Genomic DNA, 18,508 nt, shown 5'->3' with positions numbered 1-18,508 from the left:
GAAAAAAAAGGTTGGATATAGTTCTCCATAGATTTTAATAGATTTTTGAACTAGATTCAGAAACTTTGGACATGGTCCATCCAAAAAGTTTCAAAATCTGGAGAAGAAAAAGAAGAAGAAGAAAAAGAAACCAAATTTCCTTCGAAATTTCATCATTCTTTCTGGATTTTTTTTCGTTTTCATCTTCTTTTTTATTGTTCTTTTCTTATTCTTCTTCTTCTTCTTCTTTTCCACATTTACATTTTACCGTTCCTTCTTCTTCTCCGAATCGCCCATTCACTAATGTTATTGTTATACTAGTTTTGTGTAAAACGGTAACCACCACCGTTCGGATAGGTAGAACGTTTTCTTTTTCTTCTTTTCCTTCTCCTGATCCTTCTCCGGATTCTGAATCACCAATTGAAATTTTAGATTCTTCTTCTTCTTCTTCTTTTTCTTTTTTTTACTTCTTTTTTTTTTCTGAAATTCTAATCCTCAAATTCTCAAATTTCCAGAATCAACACACACCCCCCCCCCCACAAGAATGTTTCCAAGATGAGAATTCAATTCAAAAAGAAAATGAAGATTTTCCTCTTCTTCTTCTCCATAATTCAAGCTACAGTATGCCTGACAAGGTTTACTGTACCTGAATCCGCCCAGATTGGTTTTCGAATAGGATGGATATCTGGGAAACAAGAAGAATCGGTGGCTCCCAAATATTTCGTAGTCTTTCCAGATGAGCAAACTTCAAAGGTGAGTATTTTTGATTTTTGGAAAAATCGGAGAAGGACATGTTGTGGTCCAAAAATCTAAAAAATAGAAAAAGGAGACTTGAAAAAGATGTTCCAGAATAATTATAATATTTTTGGTCTACTTTCCTAAAAATAAGACATGGTCCATCCAGAATCTGGAGAAGACCAAATTTGAAGAACAAGAAGAAATTCGAACTTTTTAAAATTTGGAAAAGGATTTCGGAAATATTTAGGACATTTTTGGTCTAGATTCTAAAATTTTGAGCATGGTCCATCAGAATCTGGAGAAGACTAGATATGGAGAAGAAGAAAAATTTAGATTTTTAGTTTTTCAATTCATCTTTTTCTTTTCTTCTTTTCCAATCCAATTTTCCTATTCCATTCATTGGCGTCTTAACCTTGAGAGGATAACGAACGGTATACTAGTAGTCAAGGAGAAAAGAAAAAGAAAAAGAAGAAAAAGGAAAATAGGAGGAACATGCCCAATTATCTTCTGCCCTATTCACTTTTGGGGGGACCGTTCGAGGTAGGGAAAAGAAGAAAAAGAAGGGAAAATCTGGGGAAAATAAAAATTAGAGAAAAAAAATTAATTTCTTCTTCTTTTCCGAATTCGGCCTTCTCCAGATTCTGGATGGACCACATGTGAAATTGTCGAATCTAGTTCAAAAACGTCCTACATATTTTGGGAATCCTCTTCCAATATTCAAATAAGGGTTTTTGATAAGTTTTGCTCTAGATTTGGTCTTCTCCAAATTCAGTCTTCTCCAGATTCTGGATGGACCAATTCCAAACTTAAAAACTCTAGACCAAAAATTTTTGCCAGACTTTGAAATGTCTATTTCACTAATTTATTAGAAATAATCTCTTCTTCTTCTCCATATTCAGCCTTCTCCAAATTCTGGATGGACCACTCCCAAAATTTTCAAATATAGTTTAAAAATGTTCTAAATATCTTGGAAATTCTTTTCCAAACTTTGAAAAATCTAATTTTTTTCTTCTTTTTCGAATCTGTTCTTTTCCAAATTTTGGATGGACCTGTTCTAAATTTTTTGAAACTAGACCAAAAAACTGATGAAAGTCTAGAAAAAGCCTATTCAATATTTCCAAACAGTTTCTAGATGAATTTTGGACTAGATTTGGCTATCATCCTTCTCCAGAACCCCTTATTCATGAAAAAAGTGTTTTTCAGTTGCTAATTTCTAATTATCCCTCTTCTTATCCCTACAAATGATTGATATCTGGCCTCCTGTTGCATTTCCTCCTAACCCCAAAACATTGGGAAAAAGGGACCAACAAGTCATTTGCATAGTTAAGGAGTCTACATCTGTTTCTTCTCCAAACCCATTTCACCGTGAAATATTGGTTTGAATAGATGAATTTGATGTATTTTGTTCTTTCTCCAATACAGAATATTTTATACTATATATGGAGAAGGGGAAAGGAGCATAAGGAGAAGTAACAGGGATTAGTAATTATATGGATAAGAAGAAGAAGAAGGGTCAAGTTATTATGAAAAGAAGAAGAAGAAGACTTAATTATAGGGCAAAAAAACTGTATACAAGTAGGGGGAAGAAGGGCGGAATATGCCCAAAAAATGCAGAAAAGAGGGATTAGGAAACTAGATCTGAGCTTCCCTACATTTTCCTAAAATTCCTGAACTAGTTCGATCAATTCTGGAGAATGTCCATCCAGAATCTGGAGAAGACTAGATTTGGAGAAGAAGAAGGAATTTAGCTTTTTGAAAGTTTGGAAAAGACTATCCACAGGTTTTAGTAGATTTGAGAACTAGACTTATCAACTTTGGAGAAGGTCCATCGAGGTCTCCTCCTTCTCCAGACTTGGCCTTCTCCAGATTTTAGATGGACCATGTCTAAAATTTGGGAAACTAGACCAAAACTTTTATATTTTTATTGGAAAAGTATATCCAAACCTTTTTTTAAAAGATTTCTCTTTTTCTTCCCCAAATTTGGTCTTCTCCAGATTCGGCCTTTTCCAGATTTTGGATGGATCTTGTCTAATTCCTATGAAAGTAGACCAAAAATCTTAGGTTCACCTTGGAAAAGTATATCCAAAACTTTTTTTAAAAGATTTCTCTTCTTCTTCCCCAAATTTGGTCTTCTCCAAATTTGGCCTTCCCCAGATTTTGGATGGACCATATCTAAAAATCTGCAATCTAGTTCAAAAACGTCCTAAACATCTTGGAAATCCTTCTCCAATATTTTTTTTTTTGAAAATGTTTCTTTTTCTTCTCCAGATTTAGTCTTCTCCAGTGCTTCCCTTCCCCAGATTTTGGATGGATCATTTCAAAATTTTTGGAAAATAGACTAAACTTTTTTGTCATATTTTGGAATGTCCTTTTCAAGTATTTTTTTTTTCAAAAAATGTCTTCTTCTTATATGAATTCGGCTTCTCCAAATTTGTTCTTCTCCAGATTTTGGTTGAATCTTTTCCGATTTTTACTTTTTCTTCTAAATCTCTTCTTAAAGGAACATAGGACCTAAACCCAATTTGTTCCGCAACTATTCTTCTTCTTCTCCGAAATGGACCACATTAGTCATCTGTCCCCATTCAGAGAGTGCAAAAGAAGAAGAAAGTGTCAAAATTGATAGAATTAGGAAGAATCTCGAACATCCTAAAAGTACAAGGGACCAGATTTTATAGCTTTTAGGGCTTAGAAAAAACTGGAAATTCAAAAAAAATTCGAATTCTAAATTTCAGTTCCTCAAAGTCGACGAACGCTCTGGAGAGATTTCCACCATTGCTCATCTGGATTATGAAAAAAGGTCGAAATTCGAAATAGTGGCTGTTCGAGTGGAGGAATCCGGTGAAACCATTGATATTTTGGTCGAGGTGGATGATGAGAATGATAATGTGCCAAGTTTTGCGGATTCCAATGTTAAGGTGGGCAGTTTCAACTGAAAAATTTGAGGAAATTTGAGAACAAACGACCCTCAAACTTGGAAAAATCGGGAATCAAGGTTTTTTGGAGCTCCAAAGAGGTTTTTCATGCTCTAAATGGAACCAAAAAAAGTTTGACTCCGGGTGGAATCGAACCCTGGTGTTGAGATTCCCAGATTTTGGGTTCAAAATCCCACTGAGCCATCTGACCACATTTTTGAAAAACCTCGATTTTCATGCGTTTTGATTGGTTTTAGGGAATTCTGAGGGGTTTCAAAAGTTTTGAACTTAACTACAGTAGTTTCTACATTCAAAAACCTCAATTTTGAATAATTTTGGAAAACTCAAATTTTTTGGATTTTTTAACTTTTTTCGAAAATCTGAAATTTTGCGAAAAAAGGCTTCCAGAACTTTCCAGAACCTCTAATTCTTGCTCTAAACAAAAGCAAAAAGAGTTTGGCACCGAGAGGAATTGAACCCTGGTGTTGAGATTCCCAGATTTTGGGTTCAAAATCCCACTAGGCCATCTGACCACATTTTTGAAAAACCTCGATTTTCATGAGTTTTGATTGGTTTCAGGGAATTCTGAGGGTTTTCAAAGGTTTTGAACTCAATTTTAGTAGTTTCTACATTTAAAAACCTTAATTTTAAGCAATTTTTGATTTTCAATTTTTTGGATTTTTTCACTTTTTTTCGAAAACCTGAAAGTTAGCGAAAAAAGACTTTTAGAAGCTTCAAGAACCTTCAAATCTTGCTATAAACAAAAGCAAAAAGAGTTTGGAACCAAGAGGAATCGAACCCCCGATCTTGAGATTCAAGGCAAAAATCCCACTAGGCCATCCGAACAATTTTTCGAAAAAACGCTTAAATCAAGGTTTTTAGTGATTTTTTGTCAGGTTTTCAGGTTTTTAAAGGTCCAGAGTACTATTTTCACTAGTTTCCATAACAAAAAAAAAATGCATTTTTGCAGTTCGAAATTTCGGAATTCGCTCAACTCGGCACCTCATTCGCCTTACCCACGGTTTCTGATGGAGATGGACCCAAATTTGATGTTCATCGATTTGTGATTCTTCAAGGAAATGTGAATAATGTGTTTAAGGTGAGCAATTTGATTTCTTAGGTACAGTAATCCATGTTTTACATGCAGATAACTGCTCGAAAAGTCAACGAACAGCTTCAAGCGGATTTGTTTGTGAATGGACAATTGGATAGGGAATTTCGGGATAAATATGAGCTGTTGATTGAAGCCCAGGATGGTGGAAAACCGGCAAAGTGAGTTTTTATGAACATTTGAAAAATAAATCTTCAAAAACCGACTAAAGTTGAGCAAGAACTCAGTCAAAATGACTTATAAATGTTTGAGAGCCACAAAATGTATCTAGAACTCAATGAACGCTTCAATTTAGGGTTAATTTAACCCGAAAATCACATTCTCTGACCTTGAAAACCCTTAAAAACATTTAAAAATAGCTGAAAATCGCTGAGAATCGCGTTTTTTTAAAGTTTTGCACAAATGGCTCAGTGGGATTTTTGACCTAAAATCTGGGAATCTCAAGGCCGCGGGTTCAATTCCTCCTGGTGGCAAACTCTTTTCGCTTTTGTGTAGAGCATTATTTGAGCATTGGAAGTATTTTGAAGTGTTGGATTTCTGGATTTTCGGAGTTTTTTGGCAAATTTCTGAGTGAGAATGGCAATTTTCACTTTTTTTTTCCATTTTTTAAGCTAAAAACTACTTTTTCTGGCGAATTTAACATGAAAAACGTCATTATTCTACACTGAAACCCCTAAAAATTACTAAAAATCCCTATTTTTGCCCTTTTGAAGCCTTTTTGAAAAATTTGCCCCAGATGGCTCAGTGGGATTTTCATGTCAATCTCAAGGCCAAGGGTTCGATTCCTCTTAGTGGCAAACTTTTTTTGCTTTTGTGTAGAGTATTATTCAAGTGTTAGAAGTGTCTGAAAATGTCTAGAAATGTAAAATTCAGATTTTTGAATTTCAATGATCCTCAAAAAACTAAAAACTGCCAAAAATTGAATTTTCCTTCAGAACTGGTCAACTCCGATGCTCTATAGAAATCGTGGATGCTAATGATAATGCTCCAGTGTTCACAAGAAGTCGTTACACGGCTTCAGTCTCCGCCAACGTCTCCATCGGCTCCAATATCATTACCGTACAAGCCACCGACGCTGACATTGGAGAAAATTCCAGAATCTCCTATGAAATCAAGAAGACGTCGTCTCCATCGAACTCGAATTTCGCAATATCACCATCTGGAGTCATCACAACGACTTCTAGTCTTCTTCCAGCTTCCACCCATGACGTCATCGTCGTCGCTTCGGACCATGGAAATCCGCCGTTGAGTTCATCGGCAGTGGTGACGATAAGTGTAATGGGAAGTACGCTAGCGTCACCCCCATTGGATATTATCTGGTTGGTCGAGTCGAATTCCGGTGAGTCTTACTTCATTTGCTATCAAGAGCTGCAAAAAATTGAGCCAATTTGACCAAACATGAGTGAAACTAGGCGAGAAACATGCTAAACCTGAAACCCCAGGACTGAACGTCAAGCATCCTTCTAAACTGTGCTAAAACTCACTGGAGATAGCTTCCAGAGTAAATTGACCCTAAAAATCACAATTTTCGCACTTAGAAACCCCTAAAACCCATTTTGAACCCAGAAATTCGCCCTTTTCCAAAAATTTACACATATGGCCTAGTGGGATTTTCGCCCCAAAATCTAGTAATCTCAAGGCCAGGGTTCAATTCCACCTGATGTAAATCTTTTTTGGTTTTTGTGAGAAGCACTAAAAAGTCTCTCAAAGTGAGAAAATCTGAAAAATTGATTTTCAGATTTTCCGGAAAGTTCTGAAAAAAAATTGTCAACATTTTTTTTCAGATTTTTTGTCAAAAAAAAACACGATCTAGCTGAAAATACACTCCAAAATCACTATTTTCACCTTTTAAACCCACGAAACCACATTGAAAATCATGGAAATTGCACTTTTTAAAAAAATTGCCCAAATGGCTCAATGGGATTTTCGATCAAAAATCTGCTAAACTCAAGGCTAGGGTTCGAGTCCACCCGGTGCCAATTGCGTTTGACTTTTGTGAGGAGCATGGTTAGACTGTTAGAAGTGTCTGGAAATGTTGGATTTTGGGATTTTTGCGAAAATCCAAAGTTTTTTGGCACATTGTTGAGTTTTTCAAGCTTAAATATCTAGATTTTTTCAGCACATCTCCCAGAGAACACCACATTAGGCTCAATTGTCGCTCGTGTGAGCATTGCTCAGATGTACCGTGACACGAAGCTCCGCCTGCTGGGAACCAGCAGTCTGTGTCCCCAACAAACCGATCAATCTCACGTCTACCTACTTCTGCTATGTGGAATTCTGGATCGAGAGACGACTTCAGAATACCATCTGAAGTTTTTACTTGAAAAAGATGGGCAAATGATAATTGAGCATCCACAGCTGCTAACGATTGGAGATATCAATGATAACGCTCCTCAATGGCATAGTTCCCAAATTCATATCTCTTTGAATCGAACGCAGGGAGGGTCCCGGACTCTGACAGCAAAGGATCCGGATTTGGGGCAGAATGGATGGATTCGATATTCGGTGCTGGATACGGACTTGGTTTCTATTGATAAGGAGACGGGCAGAATTTTTGTGCCGAATACGGTAGGCCAAATAAACCGATTAGGGGAATTACACTTGCGGCGAGTAAGAGGGGCTTTAAAGGCGCATAAAACACAGTAGCTATCAAAAAGCTGTCAACTAACAATATTTTTTCTAATTTATGATAATTAGTGGTGTTGTAATTGACAATTTTTTGGTAACTGTTCTGGTTTTTTAGTTATGCGCCTTTAAAATTGGTGCGTCTCTTTTCCGGACGCCCGAGAGAAGGATGAGACGCGCCAACTTTAAAGGCGCATATCTCTCAAACTACAGTAATTCGAAATAAAGTGTCAATTAACAAAATTTGAATAATATTAAGCTGATTAATTTGGTAGTTGACAACTTATGGCGATCTTTTTTGGTTTTCGAGATACGCGCCTTTGAAGTTGGCGCGCGCAGTCGTCCCCTTCCTTGGGCGTCCACTTTAAAGTCGCATAGCTCTAAAACTACGGTAGCTAGACAACTTTTGTCAACTATAAAAATGTGTAAAATACAATTTCCTACATTTTATAATTTTCAAATCTTTCTAGCTACTATAGTTTTTGAGATATGGGCCTTTAAAGTTGGCGCGCGGCGCACTCAATCCCTTCCTGCCCTCCAAAAAAGGTAAAGGTCGGGCCAACTTTAAAGGCGCATATCTCTAAAACTATGGTAGCTAGAAAATTTTAACTAATTACAAAATGATGTAAAATTTAATTTCCTACATTTTTATAATTTTCAGATCTTTCTAGCTACTGTAGTTTTTGAGATATGGGCCGTTAAACTTGCTTTCAACGCTTTCAAGGCCGCTTGGTGGATGCGCTAACTTTAAAGGCGCATATATCTAAAACTACAGTAGCTAGACAAATTTTTTCAAATATTGAAATGTGTAAAATTCAATTTCCTACACTTTTGTAGTTGACAAATTTTTTCTAACTACTGTATTTTTCAAGATATGCCTCTTTAATTGACCATAACCTTCTTTTCCAGATCGATTGCAACATTGGATCCGAAATCAAGTTCCGAGTTCGCGCCGAGGATGGTGGCAATCCTGCACTATCTACTGATCTACAGGTTGGGGACCAATTCATCCCAATTAAGCCTAATTATCTATAAGTTAAGGTGATTGCCGACCTTCTAGACTCCGAATCCCGACCTCCACAATTTGAAAGAGCACTTTGGCAGGTGGAGATTTCCGAGGACACTCCAGTTGGCACTTGTTTGGTTAAGGTGGGTACTTTTTTATTTTTTAAAAAGGGGAGGGTCTTCTGGAGTAGGAAATTGAATAATTTTTGAAACAAGTTGAAAAGGGTCCGACAAAGTTTATTCCCTTGGGTGCAATAAGTCATTTTAGGTTTTGGGGAGGGGAAAAGTTGCCGAGGGGTGTATGACGTATGACAGGAGACGGACCAAAGGGCAGAAGATTAATAAATGTTTTTCGGGGGGTAAAAGAAACAAGGAAAACATATTTTTAGAAAGAGGGGGGAGGGGGACGAAATTATATAGGACAGTTAAAGGGTAACAACTAACGAAACATGGTTTTTTTTTTGCTTTTTTTCAGCTAACAGTACTATTTTTTAGTCAAAAAGTGGGATATTAGGTAAAATAGATACGAAATTTGAAATTTTTGACCTCAAAAACCCATAAAAACCACTAAAACCATGGAAATCGCATTTTTCAAAAAAGTTGCAAAAATGGCTCAGTGGGATTTTCCACTGAAAATCTGGGAATCTCAAGACCAGGGTTCGATTCCACTTGGCGCCAAAATTTTTTTGAAATTTTGAATAGCATGGTTAGAGTGTTAGAAGTATCTAGAAATGTTGGATTTCAAGATTTTTGGAGTTTTTGGGCGCATTTTTGAGTGGAAATGAAAAATTTGATTTTTTTTTTCGGTTTTCAAGCTAAAATCTAATTTTTAAAGCGAAATAAATACAAAAAACGTAATTTTCAGGTACTAGAACCCCTTAAACCACGATTTTTGAACTTTTTCAGACGTTTTTCAAAAATTTACAAAAATGGCTCAGTGGGATTTTGGACCAAAAATCTGCTAAACTCAAGGCCAGAGTTCAATTCCACCTAGTGGCAAAATTTTTTGATTTTTGTGAGGAGCATGGTTAGAGTGCTAGAAGTGTCTAGAAATGTTGGATTTTGGGATTTTTGGAATTTTTTGGAACTTTTTAGGATTAGGATTATTTAAGGATTAGCAATTTTCGGCTAATTTCAAGAGATGCTGATAAAAATTAAAGGCTTCAAAGATAAGGATAAGTATAGTAGCAAAAAATAGTATAAATGAGAGTTGTTTTAAAATATCTGGAAACTTCTGAAAAAGGGGGCGGAGCTTAGGATGCCTGCTCCGGGACCACTGATTTCTTCTTAGCAGATCCGGCTCTTTTTGGAGCGGCACTTCCAGCACGTTCTGTTGATTTCGAAGCTGGTCGTGAAGCAGTGGTTGGGCGTGTAGCCGACTTTGTAGCCGGACGAGAGGCCCCTCCATTTTTGGTTCCTGGCCTAGAATCCGATTTGGTTGGTGGCCTAGCTTCTGCACGGCCCTCGGACTTGGTGGCCGGGCGGTTGGTAGTAGTTGGGCGGGATCCACTACGAGTGCGTGGCTTTGCAGGGTCATCTGACTTCGGGGCAGTGGTCGTTTTGGCGCCAATTGATTCGCTTCGCTTGGCTGGAATGATTTTTCAGGAATAAGGGGGTTTAGGGATGATATATTAAGAGTTAGGAGTAGGAAAATTAAAATTTTGACAATCGATAACCTATAAACGCTAGGAAAAATTAAGAAAATCCGTTAAAAATCACGATTTTAACACTTTTGGTGAGGTGGCTCAGTGGGTTTTCGACCGGAATCTCAAGACCAGGGTTCGATTCCACCTGGTGGCAATCTTTTTTGATTTTTGTGAGGGCCACTAATAAGTTGGTCCAAGTGTCTAAAACACTAATTTCCTGGGGTTTTTAATAATTTTTATGAAAAAAATTGGCTAGTGAAGAGCTTTTGGAATTTTTTAAGTTGGAGAAAATGAACTTTAGCATTTGAAAATGGCTTAAAAACAGGAAAAATCGTTTTTGGGAGCTTTTAAAACCCCTAAAACCCATTTTGAACGCAGGAAGTCGTAATTTTTCAAAAATGTGGTCAGATGGCTCAGTGGGTTTTTGACAGGAATCTCAAGTCTAGAGTTCGATTCCCACTGGGGGCAATTTCTTTTTATTTTTGTGAGAGGTACGATTTAGGGGTCTAGATAGCTACTAGAAGATCGGAACTCTCAGATTTTCAGTATAGGGGCTCCAGAATATACTGGAAACTAGAAAAATTTTCGAAAAATCAAAAAAACTGCATGCAAACATGGACATTTTTATGTTTTTGGGTAAAATTAGCCTGAAAATCATTATTTCCGCACTTAAAAATCCCTAAAAGCTGTTTGAAACCGTGAAAATCGCACTTTTTTGAAAATGAGGCCAGATGGCTTAGTGGGTTTTCGGCCGGAGTCTCAAGGCCAGGGTTCAATTCCTCTCGGTGGCAATTTCTTTTGATTGTTGTGAGAAACAAGGAAAAGTACTCGGAATTGCCCTCCTGAACCGAAAATTCCCAGATTGCTCACCCTTAGTTCCTTTCTTGGCAGTTGCTGGCCTAGCAACGGCCTCATCCAGCAGGTCCAACATATTCGCGCCCTTGTTCTTCTTTTTCTTCTCTCCAGCACTTGTTGGTGGACGTTTAGCATCGATTTGCTGAAACAAAGACCCATTGCTCAGCTTAAATTTTGATTTTAATGCACATACCATATCCTCCATTGCCGCTTTCAACGACTTCTTCTTCTCCCGTGCGTCAATTACAGTAACCTGTTGACTCGCCTCCACTTCTTTCGCATATCGTTTTTCGTCTTCGATATTATCGAATAGACTCATTCCCCAGATTTCTTCGTCTCCTGGAAGTTTTAGGTGGAAAACTTCAACAAAAAAAATTTTTTGTTTTTGAAAATTTTTTTTCTAAAAAGTTTGAAAAAACATAGTTTGGGATAATTTTAACAACCCCAGCCACCTCTTACAGCTTTCGGACTTCTTAAAACTCCTATAAAACCCCAAAAAATCCCCCAATATCGCACTTTTCCAATAGTTTCGCACTTTCGGCTCAGTGGATTTTTCTACTACCAATCTGAGGATCCGGGTTCGGGTCCACCCGGTGGCAAACATTTTTTTATTTTTGTGTAGCACTTCTGGAAGCCATTTGGAATGTTCTAGAAACTCTTCTTTCTAGCTTTACCATGCCCAAAATAGCAATTTTTGGAAGAAAAAGGAAATAATCCCTCTGACGTAGTTCTAGCTCCCCTATTTTTGTACCAAGATAATCTCGGCAAGATCAAAAATCACTGATTGCTCATCTTTAAAAAATGTGCATCTCATAGTTTTGTACTCAGAGTGCGCTTAGACTCTTGAAATGCAAATTTTGGCTCTAAAATATATTTTCCGGTCCACTGACCTTCAGCTGATGGTGCTGGCGCTGCTGACATCATTGACTCAAAAAACGCCATCTCATCGCCTTCTCGACGTGGATCCGGTTTGCCGAGTCCTCCACCGGAAAGCTGGAAAAAAATTTTTTGGCTGAAATTTTTTTTATCTGAAAATATTTTTTTTTGGCTTTAAAAACCTTGAAAAGCATGTTTTTAGGTCAAAAAACGCAGAGAATCTGAAAAATTACATTTCAGAACCCCTAGAATTAACTAGAAACTCGAAAAATTGAATCTGAAAATTCCTTATTTTCAGTCCCAAAAATGTGAAAGAAAACTTTTTTTTTGGATTTTTTGGCATTTTTTTCCACTGAAAATTTTCTGAAATCCAAAATTTCTTGGCCAGAAAAAACGCGGAAAATTTGCAAAATTCAATTTCAGCTAGCTAAAAGTTCATCAAAGTGTTAAAAATGGGAATTTTCAAAAAATCCCAGAAAAAAATTTTTTGGATTTTTTCTAATATTTTCAGATTTTTTCGCTGCCGAAAACTTTAAAACCCAACTTTACTAGACCAGAAAAACGCGGGAAGTTCAAAAATCTTAATTTCAACTAGTCGAAATTTCATTGAACCTTCCAAAAAGTTGAATTTTCAAAAATTCGAAAAAATTTTTTTTTGGAATTTTCAGAAATTCTTTTTTTTTTTTTGGAATTTTCACAATTCAAAATTATTTGAAATTTCATTTTTCTGAATTTTGAAAACGCGGAAAATTCAAAAATCCAGATTTCAGCTGGCTAAAAATTTCAATTTTTCAAAAAAATCCCAAGAAATGTTTTTGGATTTTTTGGCATTTTTTTTCCACTGAAAAATCCTCGAAATCCAATTTTTCTATGTTAAAAAACGCGGGAAATTCAAAAATCCGGGTCTCCATAACTCACCGCCACTTTCATATCAACTATCGTATCCAACTCATGCTCAGACATGGCTGAAAAGAGCCAGACTCTCTCTCTCTCTCTCTCTCTTTCAGCCAAAAAAATATAATAAATCAATTTTTTTCAGAATAAAAAAAAAGAGATAAATGTGATAATAAATTTCCGGTGTATGAATAGAATAGAAAAAGACACACAAAAAATGAGAAAAAAGATGTGGGAGTACTTTTTTTCCTACGCTTTCTTTTTCTGACTAACAAGATCTCATGATAGCTGAGAGAGAGTGGAACATATAGAAGAGACGCAGAGAAATCAGAGAGATTAGAGTTCTAGAAAGTTATTCAAGTGAATGAATAGCTGGGGGGATCAGGAAGTCTTTGAACCATCTAAAATGGGTCTAGAAAGGCCTAAAAACCTATCCCAGCCTAAAAGTCTTTAAAGAGCTTTAAAAGCCTAACCTAGCCTAGCTGGGCCTAAGGCCCTACAAGCCTGAAAATCCTAAAACAGGCCTAAAACTGCCTGAATGGCCCTAGCCAAGCGTAAAAGGCTTAGCCGAGCCTTAAAATTCTTCTCTAGCCTAGATGAGATTGAAAACCCTCAAATTGCCTAACTAGGCTCACATCTTTTTGACCCCATTCCAAGTTATAGGCCTAGCCAAGCCTTAAAAGACTAACTAGGCCTATTACAGACCTGATTTCTTACTTTTAACAACCCATTCCCATCTCGATAGTTATTGCCACCCAAGTCGGTCGATCGTTTCGGGGCATCCAGTGCGTCAGGCTGAAATTTTGGATTTTTAGGCCGGTAAAATAGGCCTGAAACTCACATAAACTTCAAATTCCTCGTATTTATAGACGGTGGGAAACTCGCTGGTGTGTGTGACCTCGCCAGTTGGAGAGAAATACTGCAAATGGGAGAAAAATTGGATTTCAGAGTAATTTGGTTTCAGAAATTGCAGAAAAATAGTTAATTGGATTCAGTTTAGCCTGAAAAAAAAACACATAAATTTTGAGCCATTTTGAGGGGTTTTAAGGCTATTTTTAGGTTTAAACCATCTCTTGGCCATCGCTTGCCCATGACTTGACTTCTGAAATTCTGAGCAGTTTTAGAGCATTTCGAGCCCAAGCAAGGTAATTTTCGACACTTTCAAGCACATTTTTCTGGGGGCTTGGCCATCCCTTGCCCATCCCTTGCCCATCACTTGCCCATATCTTGCCCATTTTATTCATTTTTCATCAGTTTTCAACCATTCGGGTGTATTCTGATCAGTTTTAAGGCATTTTGAAATATGGCAAGCCTATTTTAGACAGATTGTTGCCTATTTCAAAGTGTTTGCCCATCACTTGCCCATCACTTGCCTATGACTTATTTTCACTAGTTTTGAATCGTTTACAGATAAATTCAGGCAGTTTTAGAGTGTTTGGAAATTCATTTCTTGGGTTTTGCCCATCATTTGCCTATTGCTTGCCCATCGCTTGCCCACCATTTGCCCATAACCTTCGGGTAGTGTTTTTCAAGAGTTTTAAAGGTTTCGTTGTTTCTAAAGCGTTCTCAGGCAAGTTTGAACCTTGTCCATGACTTGCCTATCCCTTGCCCAACTCTTGCTCGTCCCTTGCCCATCACTTGCCTTTGTCAATCCCACTGGCTGCCCGCCAATCATCAATTGAATCGGCACATTTTTGTCATAAACCACAAATCGGCCATTTTGCAGTTGTTTGGAGTCTTTGAGAAATGTCGAAACCTTGACACGAGAATCTTGGAAAAACGATAGCAACGAATTGCGAAGCATAAAGAATCCCATGGGTCCGAGTGGACGATAGAATGTGAATGTCTGGAAATATTTGGAAATTTCTGAAAATTACCGACCCCCCCCCCCTTCTCAAAATTGGCCTACCATGGTATAAGCATGTTCTACAGCATTCCCAATCTCTTTATCCAATGGGACCAGGTCCAAAAGGGCTCTTAGATGGTTTACAGTAATCGTCATGATCTTCAAAAATCGATAAATCAATAAATCGCCTCCTCTGTGCTTGGTTACCTGCTCGGGCATGGTCATTTTCATCAAACAAAACTTGTAGGACATCATCATTAGGTCGAAAAGCTTATCCATCGAATTCTCATTTAGGCGCATGATTGAACAATGAGCAATCTTCTCGAAAAAGACTTTCAGCCCACTTCTAGTTGGTATTCCGTGTCCTTTGAATACCTCATCCAAGGTCTTTTTGGCTAGAAACCCCATCATGATCTCCTTCACCACTTTGTCACTCTTCTCACGGTCCTCGATTCGCTGAAATTTTAGCTTGGAATAGGTTTTTCTACCGTATCTTGCCTACTTTTGGTTCAACCTAGATAAAAACTTAAGTTTCAAATTATTCAGAGCTTCAAAATGAGCCCAAACACGACTAAGCTCCGCCCACTTTGGTATCGAAAATTTTGAAATTTTGGAAAGTAGGCCATGTTTATACTCAAATTAAAGCTCTCAAAACGCTTATCATAAAGATACTAAAACTTTTTTGTTTGGTCAAAAACTGACCGAGTTAGGACATTTTTGACCCAAAAATGTATATGTCAGATTTTCAAACTACCATATCTCGATCAAATTTATTTCAAATCGACTAAAATTTATAATTTCATATTTACCACGTTTAGAGCTTTAAAAAGAGTATAAACATGTCCAGGTTTGCTCAAGTTCGATTTTTCAGGTTAAAGGCGCATGGGGGTCAAAAATCCAAAAAAAAAATGAAAAGTTTCGAAATCCTAGCCGTGTTTCTATTTATTTTGAAGCGCTAACCACGGTGAACTCGAAAAACGTTGTTTTTATCCAATTCGAGTCAATAATAAGATAGATATGACAGTTTGAATATTTAATGAGAAAATTTCACCGATGTTTCAAAGCGATGTAATTTCGTCAGTTTTTGAGCAAACTTGTAAACTTTGATATTTTTATACTCAACCTAAAAAGGGCTTCAAAATGAGTATAAACATGACCTACTTTCCGAAATTTTGATTTCCGTCACCACCTATGCGCCTTTAAAGTCAAACAACAAATTTGAGCAATCCTAACCTTGTTTATACTCATTTTGAAGCCCGAAACGCGACAAGCTCAAAAATGTAGTTTTCATCGAGTTTGAGTCGAAAATTGGGAGAGATACGGTAGTTTGAACATTTTGTGGGAAAATGTTACAGATGTTTCAAAGCAGGGTAACTCAGCCAGTTTTCGACCAAACTAGAAAATCTTTACATTACTGTATTAAATTTAAAAAGAGCTTCGAAATTAGTATAAACACGACTAGGGTTGCTTGATTTTGGTTTTTGAGGTTAAAGGCGCATGGGATGTCAAAATCTTAAAAATGAAAAGTTCTGAAAACCTAGCCTTGTTTATACTTATTTTGAAGCTCTGAACGCGACAAGTTTGAATATTTAGATTTTATCAAAATTGGACCAAAAGTAGACAAGATACGGTAGTTTGAACTACGGTAACTAGCCGAAAACCCCACCTCTTTCTGCACCCGCAACCGCTGATCCAGCACATACATCATCTCGGCACCCAAATTGATATAAAGTGCCGGAAAGACATGACTGGTCATGTCAATTTGCTCTTCATTCAGATGTTGGAGATCTTCTGCCAAATGTTTGGGGATTTTCAGAATTTTTCGAAACGACTCCGTCATTGGAGGCGACGGAGGGTCCATTTCAGACGGGAAATAGGTTGAGGACCGAATCGTAAAGTTGGGGGAAGGAATAGGCGAATTTGAGACAAAGAATGATATAGAATTCAATATTTTTGAGAACTAGAAGAGGAGAGAAATCCATAGGGAAATCAAGGAAAACAATAATTTTGAGTGGGCTAAATTAATTGCATGTTATACATGTATGTTATTAAAGGGTACATGATGATGTCTTGTGCTATGAGAATTTTTGGGAAATTTTGGGGTTTGGAAGAGTTTCAAGAGAGTTTAAACTAGAGATTTTGGAGGAAAATGAAGGTTTATAGAGTTTCAGGATATTTTGAAAAACTTGAAAAATCAAATTGTTAGGAAATTGAGATTTTTGGTTTTTTGGGTATATACGAAAATCGGACATTTCAGATTTTTTTGGATTTTTGGAATTTCAGGAATTTTAGATTTTCCAGAAAAGAAAATTGGGCAAGTTCAAATTTTAATGAAATTTGAGAATTCGAAAGTTTCCGGATTTCAGGATTTTTGGAATTTTTCCCGAAAATTGGAATTTCTCAGAACTTCAGGGATTTTAGATTTCTCAAACTTTGAAATGTCAAATTTTAAAGAAGTTTCGGATTTTTGGAATTTGAGATTTTTCAGATTTTTTAGAATTTTAAGAGTTAAAAATGTTTCGAAAGTTGTAAAATTTTACGATTTTTGAAATTTTCAGAGTTTTTGGATTTTTGGATTTTTTGAATTTCTAAGAATTTTCAGAATTTTCAGATTTTTGAGAAAAGCTCTAAATATACGGAAAACTTGAAAATAGAGACTGATAGAATCTTGGAATTCTAAAAGTTTAAGAGTTTTAAATTTTTCAAAAAGAGCCAAATAATTCGAAAATTTGGAAAATTTCAAAATTTTCAGAAGTTTGAGATTTCGAGACCTTTGAGATTTTCCAGGAATTTGCCAAAATTTTTTTTAAAAAATTTCAGACTTTCAGATTTTTGGATTTCCTAGATTTCAAAGATTTTCTCAATTTTGTATATTTAGGATTTTTTGAAATTTCCGATTTTTGGAAAATCGGAAATTTCAAATCTAAAAATTCGAAAAATTAAAATTCAAAATTTGCTAAACTTTTGAAATGACCTATTTTTAATTTTCCTAGAATTCCCAAAAATTGGATTTTCATGAGAAAACAAAAATCGGAAAATAAATCCTGAAATTTTAAAATTTTAAACAAAAAATGATACAAATCTCTTTATGCTTGAAAAATTTCCAAAATTCAAAATTACGCTTTTCCCATCTTCCGCTTGATTTAAAGCATTTTTCAATCATTTAATCATATAAAACCAGTCCTCCTGGCTTCTGGTCGCCCTCCACCATCCACCCTTTACTGTGTTAAAACCAAGGAACGTCTCCAGAAGACTTCAAAATCAAAATTTCGAAAAACCAAAAGTTTGGGCATCAACTAAGACACAATTCTGATCTATCTGTCCAGGTTTCAGCTTGAACGGTTAACTTTGAATGGGTGATAAGGTGTGCTACATACATACAGAATCTGCTGAATGTTATTAGTAATGGTAATGATTCTGGAAAATCGGAAAAATCAAAAAAGTCGTTAAATCCAGGATTCAGAAAAATTGAAAACTAGGTATTTTCGAGAAATTGGAAATTCTGAAAATCGAAATTCCAGATCTTCAAAAAGTTTAGAAAATTGAGAAACTCAAAATTTCGAAAAACCAAAAGTTTGGGCATCAACTAAGACACAATTCTGATCTATCTGTCCAGGTTTCAGCTTGATCGGTTAACTTTGAATGGGTGATAAGGTGCGCTACATACATACAGAATCTGGTGAATGTTATTAGTAATGGTAATGATATGCTCTTTTTTGTTTTTTAAATCTTATTTTAAACAAACTAAGTATACTTTTTGTTTTATCAATTTCCTGCGGAAATCGATAGAACAAACACTACGAAAAATCTGAAAATAACAGGAAATTCCAGTTTTGTTTTTGAGAAAAAAAATCTGTCAAAATGAACAAAAAAAAGTGAACAACGAAATTTTGGAGTTAGTCAGAACAATACGAAATTTCGTACATTTTTCTTATATTTTTCGGTTGATATGGAAACCATAGAACACATTTTCAGCTTGTCTGAAATTTTGAAAAAAAAACTTTTTCTATAATAGTATATC

The 18,508-nt window shown here is 36.2% G+C and overlaps 4 protein-coding genes across 4 annotated transcripts; 2 read left to right on the top strand and 2 right to left on the bottom strand.

Annotated features, from left to right (window-relative positions):
- Positions 1–558: 558 nt before the first annotated feature.
- On the top strand, positions 559–8,580 carry CBG15736 (the record flags this gene model as incomplete). Its single annotated transcript, XM_045243387.1, has 9 exons — positions 559–732; positions 3,450–3,632; positions 4,600–4,728; positions 4,777–4,901; positions 5,676–6,079; positions 6,554–6,624; positions 6,850–7,359; positions 8,275–8,358; positions 8,407–8,580. 9 exons carry the CDS (start codon positions 559–561, stop codon positions 8,578–8,580), a joined length of 1,854 nt encoding a protein of 617 aa, XP_045095783.1.
- Positions 8,581–9,623: 1,043 nt separating this feature from the next.
- CBG15735 lies at positions 9,624–12,710 on the bottom strand (the record flags this gene model as incomplete). The annotated part of the gene is made up of 6 exons (XM_002640801.1): positions 9,624–9,958; positions 10,887–11,013; positions 11,065–11,231; positions 11,762–11,899; positions 12,446–12,521; positions 12,666–12,710. 6 exons carry the CDS (start codon positions 12,708–12,710, stop codon positions 9,624–9,626), a joined length of 888 nt encoding a protein of 295 aa, XP_002640847.1.
- Positions 12,711–13,637: 927 nt separating this feature from the next.
- Positions 13,638–14,895, bottom strand: CBG15734 (the record flags this gene model as incomplete). The annotated part of the gene is made up of 4 exons (XM_002640800.2): positions 13,638–13,642; positions 14,256–14,487; positions 14,551–14,646; positions 14,695–14,895. 4 exons carry the CDS (start codon positions 14,893–14,895, stop codon positions 13,638–13,640), a joined length of 534 nt encoding a protein of 177 aa, XP_002640846.2.
- Positions 14,896–16,231: 1,336 nt separating this feature from the next.
- CBG25811 lies at positions 16,232–18,499 on the top strand (the record flags this gene model as incomplete). Its single annotated transcript, XM_045243386.1, has 2 exons — positions 16,232–16,266; positions 18,364–18,499. The coding sequence occupies 2 exons, from the start codon at positions 16,232–16,234 to the stop codon at positions 18,497–18,499; spliced, it is 171 nt and encodes a 56-aa protein (XP_045099744.1).
- Between the last annotated feature and the right edge of the window lie 9 nt (positions 18,500–18,508).

The sequence above is a fragment of the Caenorhabditis briggsae genome, assembly GCF_000004555.2.
Source record: "Caenorhabditis briggsae complete genome, chrIII, whole genome shotgun sequence".
In the NCBI taxonomy this organism is placed as follows: Eukaryota; Metazoa; Nematoda; class Chromadorea; order Rhabditida; family Rhabditidae; genus Caenorhabditis; species Caenorhabditis briggsae.
This window is presented reverse-complemented; position numbering and strand designations above follow the sequence as displayed.